This window comes from Plasmodium malariae (genome assembly GCF_900090045.1).
Source record: "Plasmodium malariae genome assembly, contig: PmUG01_00_39, whole genome shotgun sequence".
In the NCBI taxonomy this organism is placed as follows: Eukaryota; Apicomplexa; class Aconoidasida; order Haemosporida; family Plasmodiidae; genus Plasmodium; species Plasmodium malariae.
Window position 1 is genome coordinate 239408 of NW_021638312.1, and position 26666 is coordinate 266073.

Below are 26666 nucleotides of genomic sequence, written 5' to 3' on the forward strand. Positions count from 1 at the left end.
AGAGACCTTCATTCGAAAATATTGGTGTAAGTACAAATTAATACAAAATTATAATTTTCCATTATTAGAATAAGAACAAAAAGAACCATTTTTCATTTACCTTTAAATATATATATATTAATAGAGTGGATTACGTAATAATGTAAATATTTGATTTTTTAAAGATTGTAGATATTATGGAATGTATGCGCTTAAGATGAAACTATAAGAATGTATCATAAACAACACAAAATGTACTTTTTTATATTGTGTATTACTATTAATAATGATTATATTATTGAAAATAACTAGTTTTGAAAAAGTACAATTTTTATAAAGTTAGAACTATTAATATTATAGCATCCGTAAAATAACTAACATTTTTTTTTAATATACAGAGTGGTATTCTCCATATATATTCTGTACATTCTATGTAATAGATAAACTAAAAATTTCTTTATAACAAGAAATCACATATTTTTTTAGTGGTTTATTATTAACGGTATTAATAAAAAAAATATTCAATTAGTATACTACATTAAATAAATATATATATGTTTGAATATTTATAAATAATTTTAAATTATTTTATTTTGATTGAAGTTATTTTTTTTTTTAAATAATATACGGTAAAAATTACATAAGTTTTGAAGTTATTTTACTTTATATATATAGTAAAATATATTATAATTACATATATAATATTAAGTATTTTTGAGGATATAATAAAAATAATTTTTTAAAATAAATTTAGCCGACTTTATCATTAGATGTATAATACTGTTAAATTTATTTTCTTTATATATGTTAAATAAATATTTGATAAAACAAAAAGTTAACTTATAGTTATAGAAACTTGTGCGTTTCTCCTTATAATTTGGATTTACTCTTTTATCAATGTTCTGGTATGATAATATTATTTAAGGAAATTTTTCTTGTTTATTTTCATATTTTTTTATTTTTAATAAATTTTTACTTTAGTATGAAATTATTTATATATTAAATAACATATATATCCTTTATTTATTTATAGTGCACCTAATAATTATATGGATGAATATTACCATAATGTTACAATGTTAGTTACAAGAAATTATTCATCAGCGGCAAAATACGAGCAGAAAAAAAAAATTAATTATTACAGAAATATAAGGAGCGAAACGAAATTATAAAGATTCAGAAATAAAACATATTACTAAAAGTAAAAAAAGAGGTCAAAGTAAAAACAAAAAATCAAATGGACGTTTACTAAATGAAGCGCAATTCTACACAGAAGTTATAAATTATATTAGTGGAATGTTTGATAAAAAAATATTTCAATTTTCCAAAAAAATGGACAAAAAAAAATTATAATATTTTTTTGAAAAAAAATTGAGAATTCGTGAAATAGATTTAAAAAAAATTAAATTTAAGAATTGCCGTTTTGGAGTTGCTATATTTTTTGTGTTTTCGGTGTTCGCAATTAGATTACCAATATTATATGTATTATGTTCTTTAAGCATTTTAGATTGTAGGCTTCATCAAAATGTTTTAACAAAAGATATTTGTATATAAGTAGAAGGGTATATCAAAGCAATAGATTTAAGGGAAAAGAATATATATATAGTATCTTTCTTTATACTTGTCGTTATATTAGCCATGGTAATTATAATAGTCTTTACTAAGACTTTAAGGAATAATGAAAAATATGAAATAATTCAGCTGATGGTTTAGTAAAATGAATATAAAAAATATATATTATTTTATTGAAGATGTCTTTAGTAAGAAGTAATATGTGTAATATCTTTAGTTGTATGCCTATCAAATATACACATAATTGATTATATTTTATAGATGCTTATGAGAATGCTTTCTCCATTTGGTGCGGAACTATAAAAATTTATGTTTTTAGCTTTTATGTAAATTTTAATTTTGCCGTATTATATATTTTGTATATCATTATTCTTGTTTCAACTTAATTATGTTTGTAATATATATATTTGTTTAAATAAAATTTTATAAAATATATATGCTTTTTTTTAGAATAAATATAAAACAGTACAATTAACATAATCTTATTGACATGTGAAAATTAACATTTGACATAAGAGTTTTTTAGTTCTTTTTTTTATTTTGTTGTAATAAAAAATTATTATTTGTCCATGTTAAAAAAAGGTGTTATTGTTTTGAAGTATACAGTAAATAGATTTTGTTTTGTACTTAATATAAGGAAGTAAATATAATTTTGTTAAAATGATATATATAATAATTATTTTTAGTTAGAAAAATATTTAATATTTATATTATAAGTTATTTTTTCCTTAAAATATTTTATAAAATGTAGCAACTATAAAAACTATTTTAACGGTTGTTTATTTTTATATTTTACCTTATATAATGTGTAATTATAAATATATAATAAAAACAAAAAAAAAAACTTTTTAATTATTTGCAATTTGTAATATATTACTAATTTAGGAATTCGTCATCAATATCCTTACGTTACGAGTTATAACTAAGTATTGTATTATTATTGTTCTTAAATGTACAGTTGATTCGATACTTCATAAATTATATAAATACAAATTATTTTGAATATTTATAATAAGGCATACTGCATATGGTTTTTATGCTTTATGCCATTAAATTATTAATTAATTAAATTTAATTAATTAATAATTGATAAAATATACAAATACCTATTTGTTCCCTCATAAAAATGTAAATTTCTAAATATTTGTAATATATAAAAATATAATTTATCATTATTATTAAAATAAATATACATTTTTACAATTCTTTTATCATGCGTAGGTATTATTTATATATTTGTATTATTTTGTGGGGTTTCTGCGAATATGTTAAGTAAATATTTTTTATTAAGGATATATAAAATTACATGTAGAACAAATGGAATATTACAAATTCTTCCATATTTATAACGATAATATTTTAAATAGTAGAAAAAAAAATAATAAGTTATTTATTTACTGTTAGTTAGTAAATAGATATTTAAAGTACATATTATTTCTAAATAATATTTAACATTTATTATTGTAATTTTATATTTAGTAGAAATTTTATTTAAAATATTATTTATTTTTTGTATTTCTACTTTATTCCTATAAATAAGAGGATACCTATATTAATTTTTTTATTACGATATATAAAGAACTGTTAATTCATATATATTTAAAAAAAAATTGCTTGAATTGTAGTAATAAAAATAGTTTGATAATAAAAAATGTTATAAAATATTATTATTCAGAGAATATATCTAATATATTATTTTAGTAAGGTTATAATGGAAATGAAAGGTTTCCTGTAAGAATAACACTATACCTTAATTATTTTTTTTTATTATTTCGTTTCTTCTAAGTATATAAAATTAAATAAAAAAATAAAAGAAAATATATCAAGAAATGAATTTAAAAGTAATTCATCAACGAAAATGGCTAGAGTTAAATATAATAAAAAAATAATAATTATTAATAATTATAAAAAAATAAAACATTAAAATTTATATTTCTTTATAATAAATATTGTTTTATGGATATCATGGAATTGCTTATGTTCGATATTTTATGTTTAATATAGAGTTTAAAAGAATGAAAGTGGAATATTCAATATGCCATAAATGTTGTACACAGTATAGTTTTATTCATTTGTCATAGCTATTATTATACTATTAAAATAATTAATATAACATAAGAATAATAAAATGATTCTCAAAAATATAATGTTAGAATGATTAGAACTATTAATAGAAAAATATCGTTAAATTTAGATGTTATTATCAGAATATATGGGATAATGTATTACCTATATTCTATATATTTTATATTCTCTATATTTCATATACTAGATAAATTCAATATTTATAAATATTAAGTAAATAATATATTTTTTTTATTTTATTTTTAAAAGAATTAATAAAATTGTTATTTAATTAGACTACTACAGTAAATATTTGAAACATATATTTTGAATATTTATGAATGAAATTATATTATTTTATTTTAATGAAAAATAATATTAAAAAATAAAATTAATATAAAAATTAAATAATATAATTATAACGTTATTTTTCCTTGTCTTTGTTACTACATTCATTGAAGTTATAAACATTTTATGAAATTTTTAAAATAAAATAAAACAATAAAAATAATTATGAAATTAATTGATTAATATATTATCCTTTTTATTCCGACGGCTATTAAATAATTGTTAACTTTTTCCTTAATATGCTACAACATTAAAAAATAATATTATGGAACAAAAAATTAAAACAACCTTATTTATTAACATTTCTGCGTTTTTCCTTTTACCATGGATATACCATTTTAAGAGTGATATGGTGTGATAATATTATATAAGGACATGTACGCTATTCATATTTTTTGTGTTTTATTTTTATTAATCCTATTTTTTAGAGAGATTTTATTTATTCTTTTAAATAAAAATTACTTCCTTTGTTCTTTTAGAGTACATTTAGTAAATCCACGGACGAAAACTACAAGGTTAGTAGCACATTAGTTACAAGAAATTATCGATTACTAGCAAAATATATACAACATAAGGAATCAATTAATTTAGTATTAAAAAATGATATACGAAATAATGGATATTACAAAAAAAAAGATATACATAATTATGAAAAATTATCCAAAGGTAAGGGTAATCAAACAAACGATAATTCATCAAAAGATCCGAGAAGACACAAACAAGATAAGAAAAAAAAATCTTGTATATTTGAAACAAAAAAATATTCTCATCTAGAAAAAAAAATATTCAAAGAACTTGATTTTGAAGATTTTCTTAAAAACAACAGAACAATTAGTAATCAAATTTACAAAAAAGTTATACGAAAAATGTACGTATTACGAATTGCTTTACCTTTAATATTATTCTCTTTTTTACTGATATCATTCATATTAGATTTATCTGTGGGTTACGGTGTTCAAAATGGGTTATATAAGATATTGAAAGCTTTTGGATGTGGTGAATGGATGAAGACATTTGGCAGAAAGTTTAGTGAACTTGTAGGGGGAAAATGGGCTATATATTTAAAGCCGTTCTTTATGCCTGCATTTGATTCCAGTGGGAAGTCCATTCCTCGTGTATTAGATTCTTTCTTCGGTATTGTAATTTATTTTTTACCTTTCGTTATATTAGGTGTCACATTTATATCGTGGATAATTTATTATCATAAAAAAGTTAAAAAATATGAAAAAATTAAGTTCAGAAAAAGGTAAAATGAATAGTAAGGTAATTTTTTTTTTTGGGGTTCTGTATTATTTAATATAATGTATTATCTGTAAAATATTTAGTTATGTACCTTTTAACTAGATCCATAATGCTTAAATTTTATAAATGCATCTATTATATATATGTTTTATTGTACTAAAGAGTCAAATATGTGCTCTCGGATTTTTTGTGAATTTTAATGTTTTAAGATTTTAAAATGAGTATTTTAATGTATTGTCTAAGGTTAACTATATATTAAGGTTTAATATATATATTTTTTCTTATAAATTTATTTTTAAAAGAGATATATATATGAGTTATAATTAATGTATTATGAGAAATTTCACATAATTTTATTGAAGGTATATGTTAATTTATACTTGAACTATAAAAAGTGGTACTTTCCATTTTTTTCTCTTATTCTGATATAAAATTGTTATTTGTTAAAGTACTTAAAAAATATATTATTGGTTTTAAATTAAAAATAGGTGTGTTTTGTTTTGTAATTAATGTAATAAAGTGGATATATTTTGTTGCATATATATATATATATATATATATATATATTGTTCTTTAAAATAAACTAGAATACTTATGTTTTTTAGTATAAATAATACATCAGAAGAATTTTTCATTATAGAGGGAAGTGTCATCGAAAAATGGATAAAATGAAGTACCATATTGATATGTATGAATAATTACATAAACAGTGTAATTAGTATAATATATAATAGAAATTAACCATGTAAAATGTATATGTATATATAAAGATTATAATTTAAAATTAATATACGAATAAAATAAATATTCATAGAAATAAAAAGTTTTGCACTGAAGTATAAAATATAATTATAAAATTAACAGGTTCTTATATTTTTTTTTTCAGTGACATGCATGTATACATGTGAACTTATATAAAATTAAAGAACATCGTATATTATCTGTATTAATTATAAAAATAAATGCATATATATAGTATATATATCTCAAGACCATAGTGTTATAAAATTTAAATGCATTAAATAATGGTATATTATTCAAATGTAATATTACTTAAAATGTATATTATTATAAACATATATTTATGTTTTATATTTAATAGTATAAGAGAAACAATGTAACAAATTTATTATAATAATATTAAAGAAATAATAATCATAAATTAGAACCTAAATTTCCATTGTAAATGTAAAAATATATTTATCTATTGCCTGTTGAAAGTATTGAGAAAAAGAAAATAAAACACATTTTATAAATATATCATTCAACAAATCATCTTTTAAAGGTACAAGACAATAATATATATGATTTATTCAAAATAGTGAAATTTCGAAAATAATATCGAATTTACGATTGAATGGAAATATTATTGCAAGATTAATAGGATTATATATGTATATACATATATATATGTATTTATATTTCATGATATGGTTATTTAATAAAAAAATTAGCTATACTATAAAAAATGTAATAAAATTGCACACAATACTTTAACTAGAAATCCAATAAGTAATTTATACAAATATATGTACGGTTAATAGTAAATAAAACGAAAAGTATTTTTAGAAGATCGAACAATTTCAAGGATGATTAATTATTAATACAACTGAATATATAACAAAATTTTATTATATATTGGGTACATTTATTATAAGTTATGTATGTATTATTATATATTCCTACGTGTGTTATTATATATTTTATATACAAATATTAATATAAAGCAAAAAAGTGAGAAACCTAAATTATTGTAACAATAAAGGGTACCTAAATAAGAACCATATAACTATAGTGACAACAGTTTAAATAATTTAAAACAGTAAAAGTATGTTAATGTTAATTTATATAAATTTTTAGTAATTTAAAAGTATTATATTAAGGTTAATTGTTTTTTCATTTTTATATTTTCTTAATTATTTCTAAATAATATTTTAAGTAAAAAAACCAAATAGTTTAATATTAGATTATTTCAATGATATTTTGTACATGTACTATTTTCATAAATATCAGTTTCTCTATTATTATATATAATGAATAGAAATAACTGAACAAAATATATATTTTCTTTTAAAGGTATTTTCAACAAAATGATATTTATTTATGTGAATTTTTTATATTACATCTTTAAATTATATTGCTTAAACTATATATTTGTAAATGAATAAATAAAAAATAACATATTAATTTAATATTATAAACAGGATTACTATATCACATATTTCTTTAAATAATATTATTTTCCTTTCTTATTTGCTACGTATATAATATGCTCTGTAGATTATTCTTTTTTGTAAAGTTATTAATATGAAATATTTAAAAATTAATACAGATACATAAAATATTTCTATAATATTTTTACCTCTAATCCAATTTTTTTCATTTTTTTTTCTTATATTAATATTTATTCTAAATATATATATATTATTAAAAAAAATAAAAGAAATTAAGTTAATATATTATAAAATATTTCATATATAATAAATGAGTATGAAATAAATTTAGTTTAATAAGATAATTTCAAACACTATGATACATAAATAAAAAAACCTGTTTTTTTTACCTCTAGAATATATTTGTTTACATTTATAAAACAAAATAATATAAATATGTTTTTATATATATATTATATAATATTAAAGAATGCATAAGCTTATATATTTGCTAATGAACGTGATCTAAATTATGTAATCAATAACATTGTACAAAACGTCGTTATTTTAACTTATTATTACTATTAATGCTATTATTCTAATGCTACAATAATTAATAATTTTTAAGAATAATATATCAAATTATTATAAAATATAATTACATCTAATTTATAATTTTTAATAGTATATAGTATCTTGAAATTAATAATTGATTCTATAATATGTGAATTAATGTAATACATAAATATAATCTGTATATTCTCTATTGTATATAAACCAAAAATTTCCATATGGTATGAAATTAACTTAATTTTTTATTAACTTATTCAGAAAAAGATTAAAAAAAAATTTATTTAATGCGTTTAATTAAGTAATTCAATTATATATTTTGAATATTTATGAATGGTATCAAATTAATTTATGGTAATTAAATTTAGTTTTATTTTTAAATAAAATACAGATAAAAAATTTATAGTACATTTTTAAAGTTATTTTTTTTTTATCTTGTTGTAATATGCAATTTAATTATATAAATATTATTATTTTCTCATAAAAAAATATACATATTGCCTTTTATAAATATAAGAATATTTTATTACTATTAATTTCCTCTTTACTAGATATATTAGAATAATAAAGATCTATAGAATGGAAAAAAAAATTAAATTACTTCTTTTAATTAAAATTTACACATTTATATTTATAAATTGGGTATGCCATTAGAACATTGATTAGGCATGATAATATTATTTAAGGATAATTTTATTTTTGGTACTTTTCCTGATCTATTTTATTTAATTATAATTTTTACTGTTAGCTTATTTATACCATTAATTAATAAATATTTTTTTTTTTCCTTAGAGTATTTTTATTAAATCATTGGATAAGAAGTATAATGTTATTAGTAATATAAGTACAAGAGCGTGTAGATTATTAGGAAAATGTAAAAAGGATCGACATCCAGATATGGTACATTCAAAAGAAAATATGTCAAATAATATGGTGAACGAGAAAAAAAAATTATATGTTAATGAAAATTGGGATAAAAGCAAAAATGCTCAAAATGTAACAGTATATTTAATAAGGCACGATACTTTACAGAAGTTATAGATTATAATAATGGAATATTTGATGGAAAGCATTTCCATTTTGAAAAAAAACTTATAAAAAAAAAAATGTTATGATCATTTTGTAGAAAAAAACAGGATGTTTCGAGATATAACTTTAAAAGAAAAAAAATTTAGAAGATACGGATTTGGAATTGCTATTTTTTTTAATATTTTTGTTGTTAGAAATAGGATTATCCATATTGCGGACGTGTGAGTTACAGGTTTATTTGAAGGAAATGAACCATTTAAAAAATGTTGGGAATATATAGGAAGCTTGTCCGATAATCTAAAACAAACATTATCAGAAGGATATATTTACCTAATTATATTTGGTATACTTATAACTATATTAGCAGTTATACTTGTAATAAAAGCTCATAAGATCTTAATAAATAATGAAAAATATAATAAAATTAAGATAGAGACTATGTAAAATAAATAATAAAAATATGTATTATTCTTTTTAAAAGTTATTAGTATGAAATAGTATATATAATATTTTTTGTTATCTACTTAGTAAAACTATCTATATATCATATACTATCACATAGCCACATGAGTATATTTGGTCTTTTTCTACATACAATAGCAAAAATATATTTTCTTAGCGTTTTTTTGAATTTAATATCTTTATATTTTTATAATTATATTATAATGTATAGTGTTAATTCAACTAAATATTATGGTTTTATATATTTGTTTATTGGTATAAATAGATTTTTATTAATAATATATTCTTTTTTTTTTAAATTAATATATAATGACTCAATCATTTTTTATTTATAAAACTGTCAAAATATATATTTGTACTAAATATGTACTGCTTCTCAGTTTATATTATTTTCTACAATAAAATTATTATTTGTTAAGGATATTAATAAAATGTTTTATAATTTTTATATTAAAAATGCGTGGTTCTTTTTCTATGTTTTAATGAAAGAAAGTAAGTATATATAGTTACATTGATATGTGCGTATATACTTTTATTACTTAGGAAAAAACTTAATATATATTCTACTATATATCTGTTATGTAATATACCTTATAAAAGATATTAATTGTACAAATATTTTTATGAAACTTCAATTTTTTTTTCATCAATTAAATGTGAAATTATAATTATATATTAAAATGTTATTGTTAACAATTATGGATTATTTATGATTACTTATCAGTGTGTGGATCTAATATTAGGAAAATTAAGTGAAATCTAAAACGAATTATAATATGAGTTTTACTAATTGAAGTGATAATAAAATTTAAAAAAAAATTTATTAAATACATAATGTATTGAAAATAAATAAAAAAATATAAGTTATTTTTATTTTTCATGTCTGTGGAATATTAGATTAATGAATTAAATTTCATTACATATTAAAACATAATATGAATAAACTTTTTTTTTTTTTATAGATTTAAATTTCTAAATTACATTTAAAAGTATAGAAATAATCATTAGGAGCAATTAAAATGAATACATTTGGGGGATATTACTTCATCATGTGTAAATGTATATTTGTTGCATTTTTTATAGTAGTACATAAATATATTAAATATTTAACATTATCTTTCATATATATGAGTATACAAATAATTTATATAGAGTATTAATAAAGCTATAATATTTAAAGCGTAATTTTTTTAATTCAAAAAAAGCAAAAATTAGTTTTTTCTTTTTATAACGTATATACAAAGTTTTAAGATTTAGAGTTATGGTTCAAATATTGACAGTTAGTTTATTTCCGAGAAATAGTATGCATTTACTAGTATAATTTCAATTTCAGTAGCATTCTTATGTAAACAATTATTTATTTTGTTTATTTCTATGCTAGTTCAGTAAATATGAAAATAACAAGATTTATATTTTAATTAGTTCCATTGCTTGCATATTGATTTATTTCTAATTTATAAATATTACGTAAATATCTATTATAAAGAAAATTGGAATCAAAAAAATACGTGTATTTATATTAAAGAAATTAAAAATATTTAACAATAAATATTTTTTTTAAAAATAAGGGGGAAAAAAAAATGTTCAAGAATAAAAACAATTCCATGGAGTGCTCTAGAATATAAATTTATTAATATATTATCTTCATTATATTAAACAGAACTTATATGTTAATTTAATTTATTTTGTAATGTTAGTTATAACATTTTTTTTTTTTATAAATTTGTATGTGTTTAGCAATTTTATATGTAAAAATATTTATTTAATTTGTTAAAAATTTTCGTTGTTAGAAGGATGAAAAAGTGTAAAAGATAATAAACGAAAGTTATTATGAATGTTAAAATATTTATATATAATGTAATTAGAAGAAAAAGTAATTATGTTTATTCAATTAACATAATTTAGTAATTCAAAAAAGTTATATTAATTCTAATAAGCTTTTTTATCTTTTTTTTCCCTTTTTGTTTTTTGAGATATATTAATATTTTTACATGTATATGTTTATTTATATTTTGAGAAGATAATATAAATATGTATTTTATATACTTTTAAATAATTCATTAAATAACAAAAAATTGTATTCAGATTTATAGGCAAAATATAATATTGCAAAATCTTTGTATAATTGTATAGTTATCATGATTATAATTCTTTTAAAAACATATGTATAATAATAGATTTTTAGTAACTATGAACTTTGTTTTATTAATATATATTAATTTATATAAGGAGTTATATTTTTTATAGATATATTTTAAGGTTTATATAATATAACAAAATTTCACATCATAACTTCATATAATTTTTCTATCATTTTTTCTGTTATATTAATTAATATTATTTAAATGCAGAATGAAACTTTACATGACATGTATAAATTTAGAATTTTTTTATAAAAAATATAAAATGTTTGGTAACTAACATTTGCATATATATTAATATATATTTTCTACCTGATTTTACCTTGTATAATTTTGTTTTACAAATAATTTTTTTTTTGTTTAAATAATAAAAAAAAATTTACTGCAAATTTTTGTTTAAAAATTAAAACGAATAATTTAAGAATTTAGCGTATAGTTGTATTTAAATTTTTTTAACAATAGTCATTTTGTTTTTTATATTCTATAATAGAATTCTATATAAAAATTATACTTATTTTAAATTTTTTTACATATGTAAAATTTAATTCGAAATATATTTATATAACTTCAATTTACTACTTTAAAATAAAATAAATAAATCAAAAATAATAATATAAACTGTTTCCTTTATTATTTTAAAGATTTTGAATATAGTTAATATTTTCATTATTTAATATATTATGGGATTCTATAAGTATACAATGAAAGAAAATATTAAGTCGCTAATTTTTAATAAAACATTTGCATTTTTGCTTTTTATTTGGATGAGTTATGATATAAATAATGTGGTATAACAAAAATATTTCATATATATTTTTTTTTTTTCATTCTATTGTTTTATGTTTTATTTTTAATAATAATATTTTCTCAGTATGCAAACATATTTTTATAAATTAAAAATGATTATTCTTTTTTAGAGGGGTATCATATCGTTAGATAAACAACATGGCTATATTACTTTAAGAAGTAATAGACTATTATTAGATGACCCACTTGATTTGGGATCAATTGAGTATTTAAATTTTGACGATAGTAACGCTACATTACAGGACGAAGATAAATATAAAAATAACTGTAGAACTAAATCCGAAATAGGAGAATCAAGGGAAAGCTTTTTAAGTATGGAAGAATTGTATAAATTAGATAGTGAAAAAAGGTCCTCATTACTTAGTAGAATAGATAGGTTTTGTGAAAAAAATATCTTTAATCAGTTAGATTCCATACATAAAATTAAGGATAATAAGTTTATTAATGAAATGACTAAAAACAAAAAGATATATAAAAAGGTGGCTTTAGCAGTTATTCCACCTTATTCAGTTATAGGTGCAGGATTAATAATAGTTACAGTATTAAGTTATGTATTTTGTAATACCTTATTGAAGAATGTAGGATCAATTGCATTTCAAATTGTAACTGTAGCTTTGATAGCATGTATGCCATTCTTATTTATAATGTGTATTGTTTATATTTTCAGAAAATTTATGAAATATGAAAAAATATATGAAAATAAACCAAAACTTTCTCAAAATGTATTAAATTTTTTGTTTGGAAAAACTTTTAATAAGACATAAAAGCACATGTAGTATTGTTTAAAATAACACGTTAATATAGGAAATATGAATACAATTATTTAATATATATGACGTCATCTACTTATACATGAATATATGCATATAAATTATAAATATATATATTCTAAATTCCTAACGAAAGTGATCGTTTTAATTTTTTAATTTGTGTTTTAAAGAATTGTTTGAATATAATTTATTATATTGGAATAATATATATATGTGTATTTATGTATACTAGCATATATAATATATGCATGTTCCATAAAATTCATATAAAAATGGGAAATTTCTAATAATTCGTTGAGTAAATTAGAAAATTTATAATGTTATCTATGAAAAGTACAACTATAATATTTCATTTCATTTTATTTACATTTATTTGATCAACATGATTATTTCGTTAACTAGTTAATAAATTGTATGATTTTCCTTAAGTTAATTGTAAATATCTTTTTCTATATATAATAAAAACAAATAAGTGTAATTATTTTTTTTAATAAGAGGTAAGTTTAATTATTATTTATTATAAATTGTATTATAAAAAATGGACAGTCGTACTCATTTGCTACAAATAGGTTTTTAACACATATTTAGCATTTTGAATGATTTATATAAGAAATTATAAATTTGTGATAATATAATATTCATTATAAAAATGAATTATATATAGATGATTAATAATTCAGGTGATTATAGATTATTAAAACCAAACTTACACTATATAAATATGATACATTAATTACTTAATATGTACTTTTCAATAAATTTTATGAAAATTACATAAATATCTAATATATAGAAAAGTTATAGATAATATATATATATATTTTTTTGAATTAATAAAATATAATTATATATATATGTATATAGTTTTACATTGTAATTAAAAACAAAATTTTGTAACAGAAAGAATTGTTTTCTAGGTATAACTTTTTTAATCAGAAATAACATGGTTGTTTAAGGTTCTAGTATATACTCATTTCCAATAAGCCAAACTACATGGTATAATAGAAAATATATTGTATCTTTTTTCTTTCAGTGAATTTTACTTTTTGTCTTATATTTACTTATATGGTAAAATTTATATAATAATGTACATATATAAATTCATATGTATTTATAATCTTTAACTAATTTAAAGAAATTTGTTTTTTACGTTTTCCTAAATATAATTTGGAATAATTTAAGAATCTAGCATAAAATATATTCATACATGGTAATAGGTAGTTGCACACATTCAATAGCATAGTAAACATTTTAGTAACTTTAAAATATTTAAATTAACATTCTTTTTAAAAGGACAGCACTTTAAAGAATTATTTAACTTATTTTGTGGAATTATTAACAAATTATATTCATCACATTTAGGATGAAAATTAGTTTAGTGGAAATCCTTATATAATATTATTTTATTTGTTTATCTATTTATGCATTAGTGATGAAATTAGATAAAATACAATTAATCAAGTTCATTAAAATATGTATATATATTAATAATAATAAAAGGAAAACAGTACTAGTTATTATCGTACTTATTATGCGTTAATTAATATCTACTACCATAGAATTAAAATTTCTTTTTCATTATATTAAGAAATAAATGAAAATAAATAGAAATTAATTTATATATGAAAAAATTATACAATACACAATAATATAATTTATGAATAACATATTAATAAATGTTGTTTTTCAAAAAATTAACAATGTTATAATGATCTGATAGAACATAAATAATAAAATTAAATTATCCTATTATTATTCTTATTTGAGACTTATGTTGTATAATGATACCTAAACATATATAAAAATGAATATTATGAAAGTGATCAATATAAAATTGTTTAATTCAAAAAATTTATATATGATAGAAGGATGATTATATCTGAAAATAAAATCATTATGTGTAAAGTTGGAATAAATGTATACAAGAACGTACAATAAATAATTTATTACATTATATTATTTTGCATACATAAATAAGTGTACCAAAAAGTAATAGTGCTATAAGATTACGTAATAAATATCAACTGTGATATTACATTATTATTAAATAATAAAAAAATTAAGTAATAAAATTTTTGTAGAACATATTTAATAGATATTTATTATTTATTACAAACAAATATGGGTTGAAAAACATTATTACTATGTATTATTATTGTCTTGATCATTAATCAAAATAAAAAAATTAATATAATAATATAAAAGTATTAAAAATTATTAAGCCCTTATGTTATATGATATTTTAGTGTAAATATGTCAACGTTAAAGATCAATATAAATATATGTAAAAACAAATTAACTTATAATAGACATGTTAAACATGGAATAAATTAAATATCGTAGAAAAAAAAGAAATGGTTTACAAATGCCTCAATTTTGTGGGAATATATAAGATTTAAGTGATGTTTAATATAATTTAATTATGAAATCTTCAAATAATAAAACTTTTTAGGAATACTAAATATGGTTATTTTAATATTAGACTATAGTTCGATTTATATTAGGAATAAATCTAGAATTATACTATTTTGGGAATTTTTATTTTTTTAATTTAAAATAAGTTTTATATTTAATTGTTTTCTTTCTTTTTTTCAATTTATCCTTTTTTTTCTTTTTTGTGATAAAATTTAATATGAAAATTTTTCTTTTATAATTAGTATAACTTTTTGTGTATATAATAATTTTATAGCTTTCCCTTACCTTGTTACATACCATTTATTATAAAAATGTTAAGTTATATTATATTTTTTAAAATATATATTTAGCTAGAAAAATAAATTTATTTAGCTCATATTTATGTATATATTTCTTTTATATATATGCTCTTTGTGCTATGTTTTTATAAAAATATAAAAACACCTTTACATTCGTTCAAAAATTTTCATCACAAAAGTAAATAAATTTATGAATAATTTTCTTCACATATATTATTAAAATATAATATTAAATAAAAAATAATATATATGTAGCATTTATTTGGAAATATATTTAAATAAATTATTCTTAAAATTATTATTACTTAATTTAATGAATTTTAACCAAAATTATAATGAATTTTTTTCTTTTTAATCATAAATATTAATTCATTTATTTGAATAAAATACAAGAAAAAAATTTTTTTTTTTTTAAATTTATTGATATATTATGTATAACAATAAAATGTATTTCCAGAATATAAGCTATATATAATTTTATTAATTTATGATAAAGAAGCAAAGCTTTCATATGGATTACACTTTTGAAAATATAAAATTTCACATGTTAAAATTATAATGAAAATTCCATATCCTACAATGTATTGTATTTCATCGAAAAATCCGTTCTATGTTAGTTATTAAAAAATAAATTAGAATGGAATTCCTTTCTTAGAAAATTAATTTTTTCATTTATTTTTATAATTAAAAACATTTAATTATAAGAACTAAATTTTATAATATATACATTGCATGTACTAATAATAGTAATAAAAACAAAAGCTGAAATTAATAAAGTCTTAATCAGTTGTATTGTGTGTACCAGCTACAATTTGTACTTTTTATAATTTTGATAAATCTAATAATTAGAAATATTCAGATAATAGTTTTTTTTTTCAAAAATGTTAATAAGATATTATTTAGGAAGTTTCATATTAAATAATTATTTTATATATTTTGAGTATTTATTAATGATCTTAGATTACATTATTTTAATTCAAATTAAGATTTTATTAATAACATTAAAACAAAAATTTTATAATTATTTTTCAATATTTCTTTTATGAAAGATATTATTTTTATATGCATTTTATTAAGTTCTGTATGAAGTATTAATAAAAAAAAAATTTTTAATTAATATAGAAACCTTTATTATTATATATAAACTATAATGGTGTTAACTTTTTTTTAATATATATATTATAATATTACTAATTAACATAATGAAAACAAAAAATAAGTTACTGTTTTCTAATATAATTTTTATGTTTATGTGGTTAAGTTGGGTGCGCTATATTAGCAGTGATAAGGTATTATAATATTATTTAAGAATATTTTGTATTATATTATTATTGTTGTTTTTTTATTAATATATTAGATATGAATTAATTTATTTTTTCTTTAAATTACATATATTTACATTTTTTTATTTTATTTAGAATAAGTTTAATATATCTTTGGACGAAAACTACAATCTTCGTAAAAAGCTAGATAGAAGAACATGTAGATTATTATCAAAATATAGGCCGATTAAGGATTCAATTACTGTATTATTAAAAGAAAATATTTCAAATAATGAAAAATACAAAGAAAAATATGTATTAAACGATGTTGAATTAACAAGAGGAAGAAATATACATCCAAGTAAAAGTTCATCAAATAATATAGAATGCTATGAAAATTCTAGGAAAAGTAAATCTTTAGTATGCCCAAGAAAAGATCCACATTTTGGAAAAAGAATATTAGACAAAATATATTATTCAAATAATGTTAAGTGTGGTATGAATTCTGATTTTAATTTTTTAAAAAATTGTAAAAAAAAGAAAATATACTTTTTGTACGCTTTGTTTTTCTTATTTGTTGTACGGCTAATACTAGATATTGCTTCAATAGATTTTAAGAACTGGAATATTAACTTAAATTTTTTACGAGAATGGGAGATACCAGCACAAATGTTAAGCTATATATTGACTTTAATATTTTTACTAATAACTATTTATATATTTAATAAGATTAAAAAATATGATAAAATGTTACATATAAAAAGTAAAATGAATAATAGCCAATATCGCGACTTCCGTAAAATAGGTTTTTAAAAACACTACTATCAATTTTTTTCCTATTTATATAAATGTATTAAAATCATAAATATAATTTCGTAATTTTTATAAATTCACCTTTAAATATCTAGTCCATCATATATGAAAAAATAAAAATAAACGTCTACAATTTTTTTTGTGAATTTGAATGTTTTAATAATTTTCATTTTGTATTTTAAACTATTGTTTCATTTTGACAATAGACATCATCATCAAATGTATAAATGCGTATTTACATGTATTCTCTTGAAAAAAATATATATGTATGTGCGTTAAGAAGAATATTGATTGGAATAAAATATATAATTGTATGAATGTGTGATAATTCATATTTGATGTAAAATTGTTTCTTTCTGTTTTTTACCTTATTGCCCTACAAGATGACTAACATTTTTATATTATTAGTTAGATGCATTATTAGTTTTAAATAATCAGTATATGTATCTTTTTTGTATTTATTAAGGCAATTTTAGTATATTCTGGTGAAAAGATCTTCATTTATTATTTTTTTTTTTTTTGCTAAATATAAAACATAATCTTTGTTTTACAATATTTTTTTTTTGAAATATGTTACGAAACATAATTACTATAAAAACCTTTTTAATATATGTATGGTGTTTTTTGACAACATAAATATTATTCTATAGATACATAATAATAATGTAGTCTCACGAAAATAAGTGTTATTTATAAACAGTTTACTAATTTATAGGTTTTATACCTTTATAATTAAATGAATAATTAAAAATTTTTATTTTATTAATGTTCGCTTTAATTGTAGTACTAATTAAATTTTAAATAGTTGAATTAAATATATAAGTTTACTGGAAATATTTAAATAAATATAAAAATTATATTTTTATTTTTAAATCTTTAAATGATTACATTAATAAATTGAACTTAAGCTTGTATTAATAGACAATGTGCTGAAATTATGTCTTTTTGTTTTTATTTGCCATATTATAATAATAAAAATATATGAAAGTGTTGTACTGTTATAAAAATGAAAAATTTCATTAATGGTAATGAGAATAAATGAATTGTTTTTTTGGTCTATTATAAAAATATGTAGAAAAATATTTTATTATATGTTGTTTTTATTTACGATTTTCTATTTATATAATAAGAAAAGAGTTAATATTATTTTGAATATATACGAAGTTGTATATAATTTATTTAATCAATTAATAATTTCATCAAAATTATAATTATAGTTTTTCTCATTAATTAAAAATTCAAAAAAGAAAATCATCTACTTGTAACTTATTAACTAAACCGTAATAATTTTTTTTATATATTAGATAAGTTTTAACAAAGATAATTTAATGAATTACTATATTTTATTAGTGGTATTTTTAATTAAATGTGTGTAATGTATAATAATTCTAATGACACTGGCTTTCCATTAATAGTAAATATTTTTTTTAATTTATTAAATTTTGGTCTATTTTTGATTCATTTGTAAATTATAATATATTACAATATTAATACATGATTCAGTTGTCACATTTACATAGATATTATAAGGTACTCTTTAGTAAATTAAATAACACGTGTATAATTTTTTTTAATGTGTATATATTTAGGAAGTGCAGAATATAACACTAAAATATATTGATTGTTCTGAATAACATAGTTGAAATACTACTAAATAAATTTTAATAAAATTTTTGTGTTTTTTTTAATGTTTAATAAAGTTATAATTTATGAAATAATATTTTTTTCAGTTAATATTATGTATTAGTACAAAAAGGTATTTTCAATTATGATTTAAAATATTTGCAAGAAATAACAAGATATATTAATATAATTATAATATTTAATAATTCCGCGCAACAATTTACTAACCTAGTGTATTTTGCAAACTTATCAATAAATTAAAGGTATGATTAATTATTTTATTACTACAGATTGTTGTTAATTTAATTATATTTAAAAAAAGAACCTAAATATTTATTATAAAAAAGCTCAATAACAAAAATATATATTCATATTTACATTTCGGTTAATAAAAAGAACATAATATTCATCCAAGTTTATAATTATACTAATACATTACATATAGTAAATACTTCATAATTTATATATTTTATATATTTTTTCTTTTTTGCTTATTAAATTATTTCTAAACGTGTACATTAGGAAAAAAAGAAAAAATATTTAAGTCTATAGCTTTACAAAATTTTCATTCGTAAATAATGATATAAATATTAAATAATAAAAAAATATGACTTTAAAAAATTATATTAAATGTATAAAAGATCCCTCATTATTTATCTTTAAATAATATAGAGTTTCGTGCATTAGTTAGTATTTATATTTTTTATTTTTAAATATATCATTGTATATAAAGGTGTTAATATGTTATGTACTACTAATGCAAGAACTATAAAAAATAAAATGCAGTATTTTGTATAATATATATTTTCCTGCATTTATTATTATAAATATATTATTTCCAAAATATCACTTTTTTAAAAAGAAATATTTTTTCCAAAATTAAAATTATTAATAGAAAAAAATCAACAAAAATGTTAATTATTCTCTTAATATATAAACAAATGTTTTATCTACATTATCTGAATTCTATACTCTATGTCAAAACAGTATATAGGAATGTTAAAAAATCATATATTTTTTTATAATTATTAAATTTATTGGAAATAAATTTATTTAATTTTTTAAATATATTGAATTATATATCATTAGTATTTGTGAATGAATATAAATTATAATATTTTTATTAATGTTAATTTATTATAAATAACATTAAGATAAAAATTATATAATATATTTTTAAAGTTATTTTTTCTTGATTACGTTTTAAAATGAAATAATGTCATATACATTTTACTAAGTTCTTACGAAAAAATAAAAAAAAAAAAAATAAAATAAAACATCATTTATTATTAGGAGTATATTATAAGATTGATAAATTTTTTCTTATTGCATATATTTCATTTTTACTAATCTATATCATGGAACGAAAAATTAAATTAAACTTTTTATTTAAAATTTTTATGTTTATCTTTTTAATTTGGATATGTCATTTTGATAATGATATTGTAAGTTAATATTATTTAATGAAATTTGTGTTATTCATATTTTTTGCGTCATATTGTTATTATTACTTTGTTAGAAAAAATTTATATATTTTTTAAACCATGGATATTTATTTTCTTAGAGTATCGATAATGAATATTTGTATAAAAAGTACTTTGCTGATATAAAAATAGTTACAAGATCATATCGATTACTAGGAAAGCATAAGCAGGAAAAATGTTCAGATATTGTATATATAAAAGGTGATACACCAACTATCAAGGAATACCAAAAATTGAATACTTATAATAGTATAAAAGTAAACAAAGGCATAAATAAAAAGCAAAATGAATGTTCATTATATAATGCAGGAGGTTATGAAAATGGTAGGAGAAGTAAAAATTTTGTGCACTACGGAAGAAATTCAAAATTAGGAAAAAGAAAATTCGACAAAATATACTATAGAAATACACTTAGGAATTCTACTATTGCAGATTTTAAGTTTTTAAGAGATGTTACAAAACAAAAAGCAGTTCTTATTTGTATTTTATTGAGCTTCCATGCAATAATTGGAATACTACTAAGTTTTTTAATACCAACCCAAAATGTAAAAGGTAAAATTATGATTTCAAAGCTTTGGTATTATGGAGAAATTGTAGGATTTCCTATATTTACATTTATAGTTATACTATCGTTTATTTATCTCTTCAGGTCAATTGCAAAGTATATAAAGATAATAAATAAGAAACGTGAAATACATAATACGGCGTATCCTTCTACTAGTAAAATCTTTCATAACAGTTATAATATATAATTCCATAAGAAATATACACAAATAACATATCTATATAAAATTATAATTTATAAAATCAAATATGAATATCTGGATTTGTTGATAAGCAAAAGTATAAATATGCTTTTTTATTTTTTTTGTTATTTTAAATGTTATAATATTTTTTACATTGAACTTTAAGTTATCTTTTGACCTTGATTTGATGGTATTGTCCATAAACCTATTTTTTTATTTATTAAGATTTTTTTGAAAAATATATATGGGTAAATATAAATAATTATAAGTAATATTAATATAATTTTGGTTGATTCCTTTTTTCAGTTTTTAGTGGTCACTGTAAAAATAGCCTTAACTATTTTTGCTTTATCTGTTTCTAGAATTAAATGATTATTTGTTGTGTAAATAGAAGAACATATTATTGGTTTATAATTAAAAATAAGATTGTCTTGTTTATTACATGATGAAAAGTATTTAATAGTTTTTTTTTGTATGGATATATATATATATAGAAATAAAAACAAACGTTATGTTTATTCTATGATATAAGCTTTAATATAAATACATTATAAAACACATTTTTTTATAAAATCTTTCTTAAAATTTTTTTTATTTTTTTTAATGGTCTAAATATGAAGTTATATACATATCAAAATATTCTTTCTAAATGTATTTCTGAGATTAGGTCTTATGGTAAATATTTTAATTTTACGTTGGATGCAATTTTTTTTATCTATTTTGTTAACTTATGTGTATTATTTAATATACAATTAATTTTTTTTTAAAGAGTAAAAAATAAATTTCGAAATTTTGAAAAATTTTAATATTTTTTTTTATTTACATACATAATGAATAAAAGGTTAAAGGAATACAATTTAAACTATAAATTATTTTTTTTGAATATGCAAAAATTGTTTTATTAGTTCAATATTATTTCTTTAAAATATAAATAAAAATAATTTTTTTATTACTGAACTTTTTTTTTTATAATAATTAAATTATGAATAATATATGTTGAATTTTTATGTGAAATAAGAAAATGTTTCTTATAAATTAGTTATGTTAAAAATATTTTTAATTGATATTACATAAATAAAACATTAACGAAGAATTGCTTTATTAATTTTATACTTTTCTTTTACTGTATCTCATCATAAAATTCGCTATATATACGTAGTTTAATAGATCATTAAAACAAAAACAAAAATAAATTATTAAAAAATAAAAAAACTTAAATGATGTCTTTATATTAATATGAATTACAAAGAATAATATGGGTAATTATTTCCGTATTAAATCTATGATTACTATAAATATATAGACATTAAAAATAAAATCGAATACCTAATTATCATCTAAATATTTATGTATATATTTTTTATATGAATATGTCGATATATCAATAATAATGTATAATTTCATTATTACATATTTTTTTGTTTTATTATTATGAATGTGGTATTATGTATAATCTAATCATTCGCATATCTAAATTAATAATTAAAATTCAGGTATATATTGAAATCCTAGGTCATACATAGTTATATGAAATAATTTAGACGTATAAGTATTCTGAAAATTCTAATTGAATAATTATAACAGAATATGAAAATATTCCATAATGAATAACGGGATTCCAATTTTAAAACATTTAATTTATTTTAAAATGTATATATAATAGATTCAGTGGACATTATAAAAATGGATTCCATGAAGAAATTTGAAGAAAAAAATTACCCTTAATTTTTTCTGATCCTTTTATATTATAGTGTTACTTTCTAATATATTTAGCAAATATTTCCTGCATTTTTCCTTTGTTTAATGTAAATAATAATAAAATGTGGAAATATAAATAGCATTTGTTAATATAATAATATATTTTTGTGAAAGTATTACAATTATAAAGAAATGTTATGTTTATTTTTTATTTATCGTATATCGATTTGTTTACTCCTCTTGGATATCAAAATATAAAAGTGTATTAATGGAAAAAAAAACAAATTAAGTACAGAGCTCTAGAAAAACGTATTCATGAATTATTAAATAATAAATATCATTGTTACAATTTAAATTTAATCAACAACAGAATTAATCCCCTTATGATCATTTATCTTTATATTTACTACCGTGTGACGTATGGTATATATTATTTGAAGACAACAAAGTTAAAAGTTTTGTATAATTTTTTAAAAATTTATTTCTGTATAATTTTAAGGAAACAAGGAATGATAAAAATTTAAAATAGAGTTAGTTATAAATAAAATACATTTATTTTTTATTTATTGAATAATATTTTTATTTTAAGTTTATTCTTTTCGTTTTATATAATAATGTTATGAGTGTGCTGTTTCATATTTATTTTTGTACTTTTTTTTTTCTTTCTTTTTTAATACTTAACTAATTTTACTTTATATTATTGTGCAATTAAATCAAAGATTTCTGAATAGTGTTGTGTTATTTATTTAAGTTTTAAAATTATTTGTTTTGCATTTTAAGCAACATCAAATGTATAACTTTATTTTTGTGTTACTGATTCTTACAGTAGTATATCATTTATATTATCCTTTTCTTTTTATAATTTTTATATCGTCATTTTTGTAATATTTATACACACTTATTCGTTTCCTTATATTTAGTGTGTCTTAGTTATTAATGAATAACCCACTTATATGCAGCATTTATGTCACTAAATATTTGATTTTTTAATGCATATAATATATACAGTAATATTTGTATTAAACTACTCCTTGAGGTTGATAACATACATTATGAAAACTTTCTTCATAATTTCTACTTACTTCTTCACATGTGTTTACTAAGGATTCTCTTTTTTTTTCTTCTACTTCAATAAGTTGAATTATTTTTTTCCTTTGTAAACGACTATATAACCATGATTTTATTGGAGTAAACTATATGGAAGTAAAAGAATATGTATATATATATACTAAAATGTGTTATTTCATTTTATTATTTTTTTTGTTTGTAAAAATGAATTATACTAATTATTGTACAATATTCATAATAATTATTATAATTTTTATTAACCTTATATAATAGGAATAAAGTGAAAGTTGCTATTAATACTGTAAGAGTTGTTAAACTGGCAAAAAATACATAATTCTTTTTAGGTTCTAAAATTCTTGGTACATTAGGACAAGCAGTTACATTTATCATTTGTTTATTATATGCTTCCCTAAAATTGTTCAACTCCTCACAAAATTCATTACTATTACTTTCTTCACACTCAATATAATATCTAATATATAAGTCATAACATCCTTGAGCACTTTGACAATTAACACTTTGAGTTGCAACATTTTTAATAAAATTGTTAAACTTTTCATATAAGTCATAAAGTTCATTAAATTTTGTTAAAGTTGTTTTATCAATTTGTTTTATATATTGCTCACATATATGACCAAGTTTGGAAGAAAATTCATTATATCCATTAAACCAACTAGATAACTTATTATATTTTTCTTTATTATTTATCCAGTAATTCAAGTATTTACAACGTCTTATTCTTTCAGAAAAATAATCCTTCTGTATTTTCATTAAATACGCGCCAATTTCTTGGCAAGGTTCTGTAAAGTCATTATCATGCTTAAGTATTGTAGCACATTTACTTCCAGGATTTAGTTCAGTAGTTCTATCATTAAAATCTTGAATAGTCTTATCAAAATCATCTTTGTATCTAAGAAATAATTCCACGCAATTATCCTAAAAATGAAAAAATTTAATAATAATATTTAAATAAGGAAAATCCCGCTTAGATGAAATATATATTTATCTATTTCTATAACAAAGAGATCTTGAATACAATATTATATATAATAATATAAATATAAGTTTTACGTTTTCTACTGTAACTCCAGATGCCATTGTATAAAAGAATATATGAATTAAATAAAATAAATTATATCTATATCATGTTAATACATATACAAATAAAAGTAATGTTCCATAGTACATTTATATATAGTATATTCCTTTTGTCGTGCATAAAATGTAAAAAGAAATTCCTTAGAAGAATGTCTTAATTAATTTTTACTTAATATTTTAAGAATAAAGTACATTCTGTATAATATAAAATAAAAGTCTTTAATTATTAATATAATAATTTGGAAAAATATATTACTTTATTGTAATTAAAAAAAATTTATACAAAAAAATATTTTTCCAATTATTTATTATTCATATTGGGATTATGTAGTTGTGTATATATATGTTGCAGAATATTAAGTTAAATTTAATATATATTTATATAAATTGTACATTATATTGGAATATCTATTTAGGAATCTACTGTGATTTTTTAATATATTATAAATATATAGATGCTATTTCTTTCAAAAGTATAGTTTTTTCGCTCTTATTAATTATCCTCTGTTTCTAATGTTAAAATAACACCATTCAAATTATTTGGATTAATTTTTACTGTATTTTATAATAATATATATATTTGTCAAGAAACAAAACATCATGATTATTGCTGAAATTAGAATATTAGTAAATGAAGGAGGAACTTAACTAAAATGTAAATATTATATCTGAGAATAAGTATTTTTTTGTTAAAGTAAAAATATAACTTTTTAAAAAATTAGTTTTAATTATAAATTTATTGTTCTCTGAATAAATTACATTGAATAACTATAAAATAATCCCTTAATTCTCTCCATTCTATTACATATAATTATTAACATTTTAAGTTCATTTTACATTTGACTATGTATAATATATAATTTTGTATTGTATATATAAATATAAACAAAAAATCAGATATTTCATACTATAAATTGATTATTATCATAAGTTAACGATAAAAGAAAAAAATATTTAGTAATTTTCTAAAGGGTTTAATAAAATTTATTAATGAAATCATTTTGTATCTGAAGAATAATAATA

At 18.0% G+C, this 26666-nt stretch overlaps 5 protein-coding genes and 2 pseudogenes across 7 annotated transcripts; 6 read left to right on the forward strand and 1 right to left on the reverse strand.

Annotated features, from left to right (window-relative positions):
• The first annotated feature begins 1010 nt into the window (after positions 1–1010).
• Positions 1011–1692, forward strand: PmUG01_00067500 (annotated as a pseudogene). The gene is given in 4 exon segments: positions 1011–1142; positions 1156–1278; positions 1292–1330; positions 1345–1692. Coding segments are annotated over 4 exon segments (642 nt in total).
• Positions 1693–4228: 2536 nt separating this feature from the next.
• PmUG01_00067600 (fam-l protein) lies at positions 4229–5213 on the forward strand (the record flags this gene model as incomplete). The annotated part of the gene is made up of 2 exons (XM_029005433.1): positions 4229–4315; positions 4443–5213. The coding sequence occupies 2 exons, from the start codon at positions 4229–4231 to the stop codon at positions 5211–5213; spliced, it is 858 nt and encodes a 285-aa protein (XP_028859157.1).
• Positions 5214–8653: 3440 nt separating this feature from the next.
• On the forward strand, positions 8654–9401 carry PmUG01_00067700 (annotated as a pseudogene). Its single transcript is given in 6 exon segments — positions 8654–8713; positions 8727–8924; positions 8939–9019; positions 9033–9128; positions 9142–9228; positions 9243–9401. Coding segments are annotated over 6 exon segments (681 nt in total).
• A 2860-nt stretch (positions 9402–12261) lies between these two features.
• On the forward strand, positions 12262–13131 carry PmUG01_00067800 (Plasmodium exported protein, unknown function; the record flags this gene model as incomplete). The annotated part of the gene is made up of 2 exons (XM_029005444.1): positions 12262–12348; positions 12478–13131. The coding sequence occupies 2 exons, from the start codon at positions 12262–12264 to the stop codon at positions 13129–13131; spliced, it is 741 nt and encodes a 246-aa protein (XP_028859158.1).
• A 3922-nt stretch (positions 13132–17053) lies between these two features.
• PmUG01_00067900 (Plasmodium exported protein, unknown function) lies at positions 17054–17926 on the forward strand (the record flags this gene model as incomplete). Its single annotated transcript, XM_029005455.1, has 2 exons — positions 17054–17140; positions 17270–17926. 2 exons carry the CDS (start codon positions 17054–17056, stop codon positions 17924–17926), a joined length of 744 nt encoding a protein of 247 aa, XP_028859159.1.
• Positions 17927–20907: 2981 nt separating this feature from the next.
• Positions 20908–21785, forward strand: PmUG01_00068000 (Plasmodium exported protein, unknown function; the record flags this gene model as incomplete). The annotated part of the gene is made up of 2 exons (XM_029005467.1): positions 20908–20994; positions 21114–21785. 2 exons carry the CDS (start codon positions 20908–20910, stop codon positions 21783–21785), a joined length of 759 nt encoding a protein of 252 aa, XP_028859160.1.
• A 2711-nt stretch (positions 21786–24496) lies between these two features.
• Positions 24497–25643, reverse strand: PmUG01_00068100 (PIR protein; the record flags this gene model as incomplete). Its single annotated transcript, XM_029005478.1, has 3 exons — positions 24497–24670; positions 24807–25481; positions 25617–25643. 3 exons carry the CDS (start codon positions 25641–25643, stop codon positions 24497–24499), a joined length of 876 nt encoding a protein of 291 aa, XP_028859161.1.
• Between the last annotated feature and the right edge of the window lie 1023 nt (positions 25644–26666).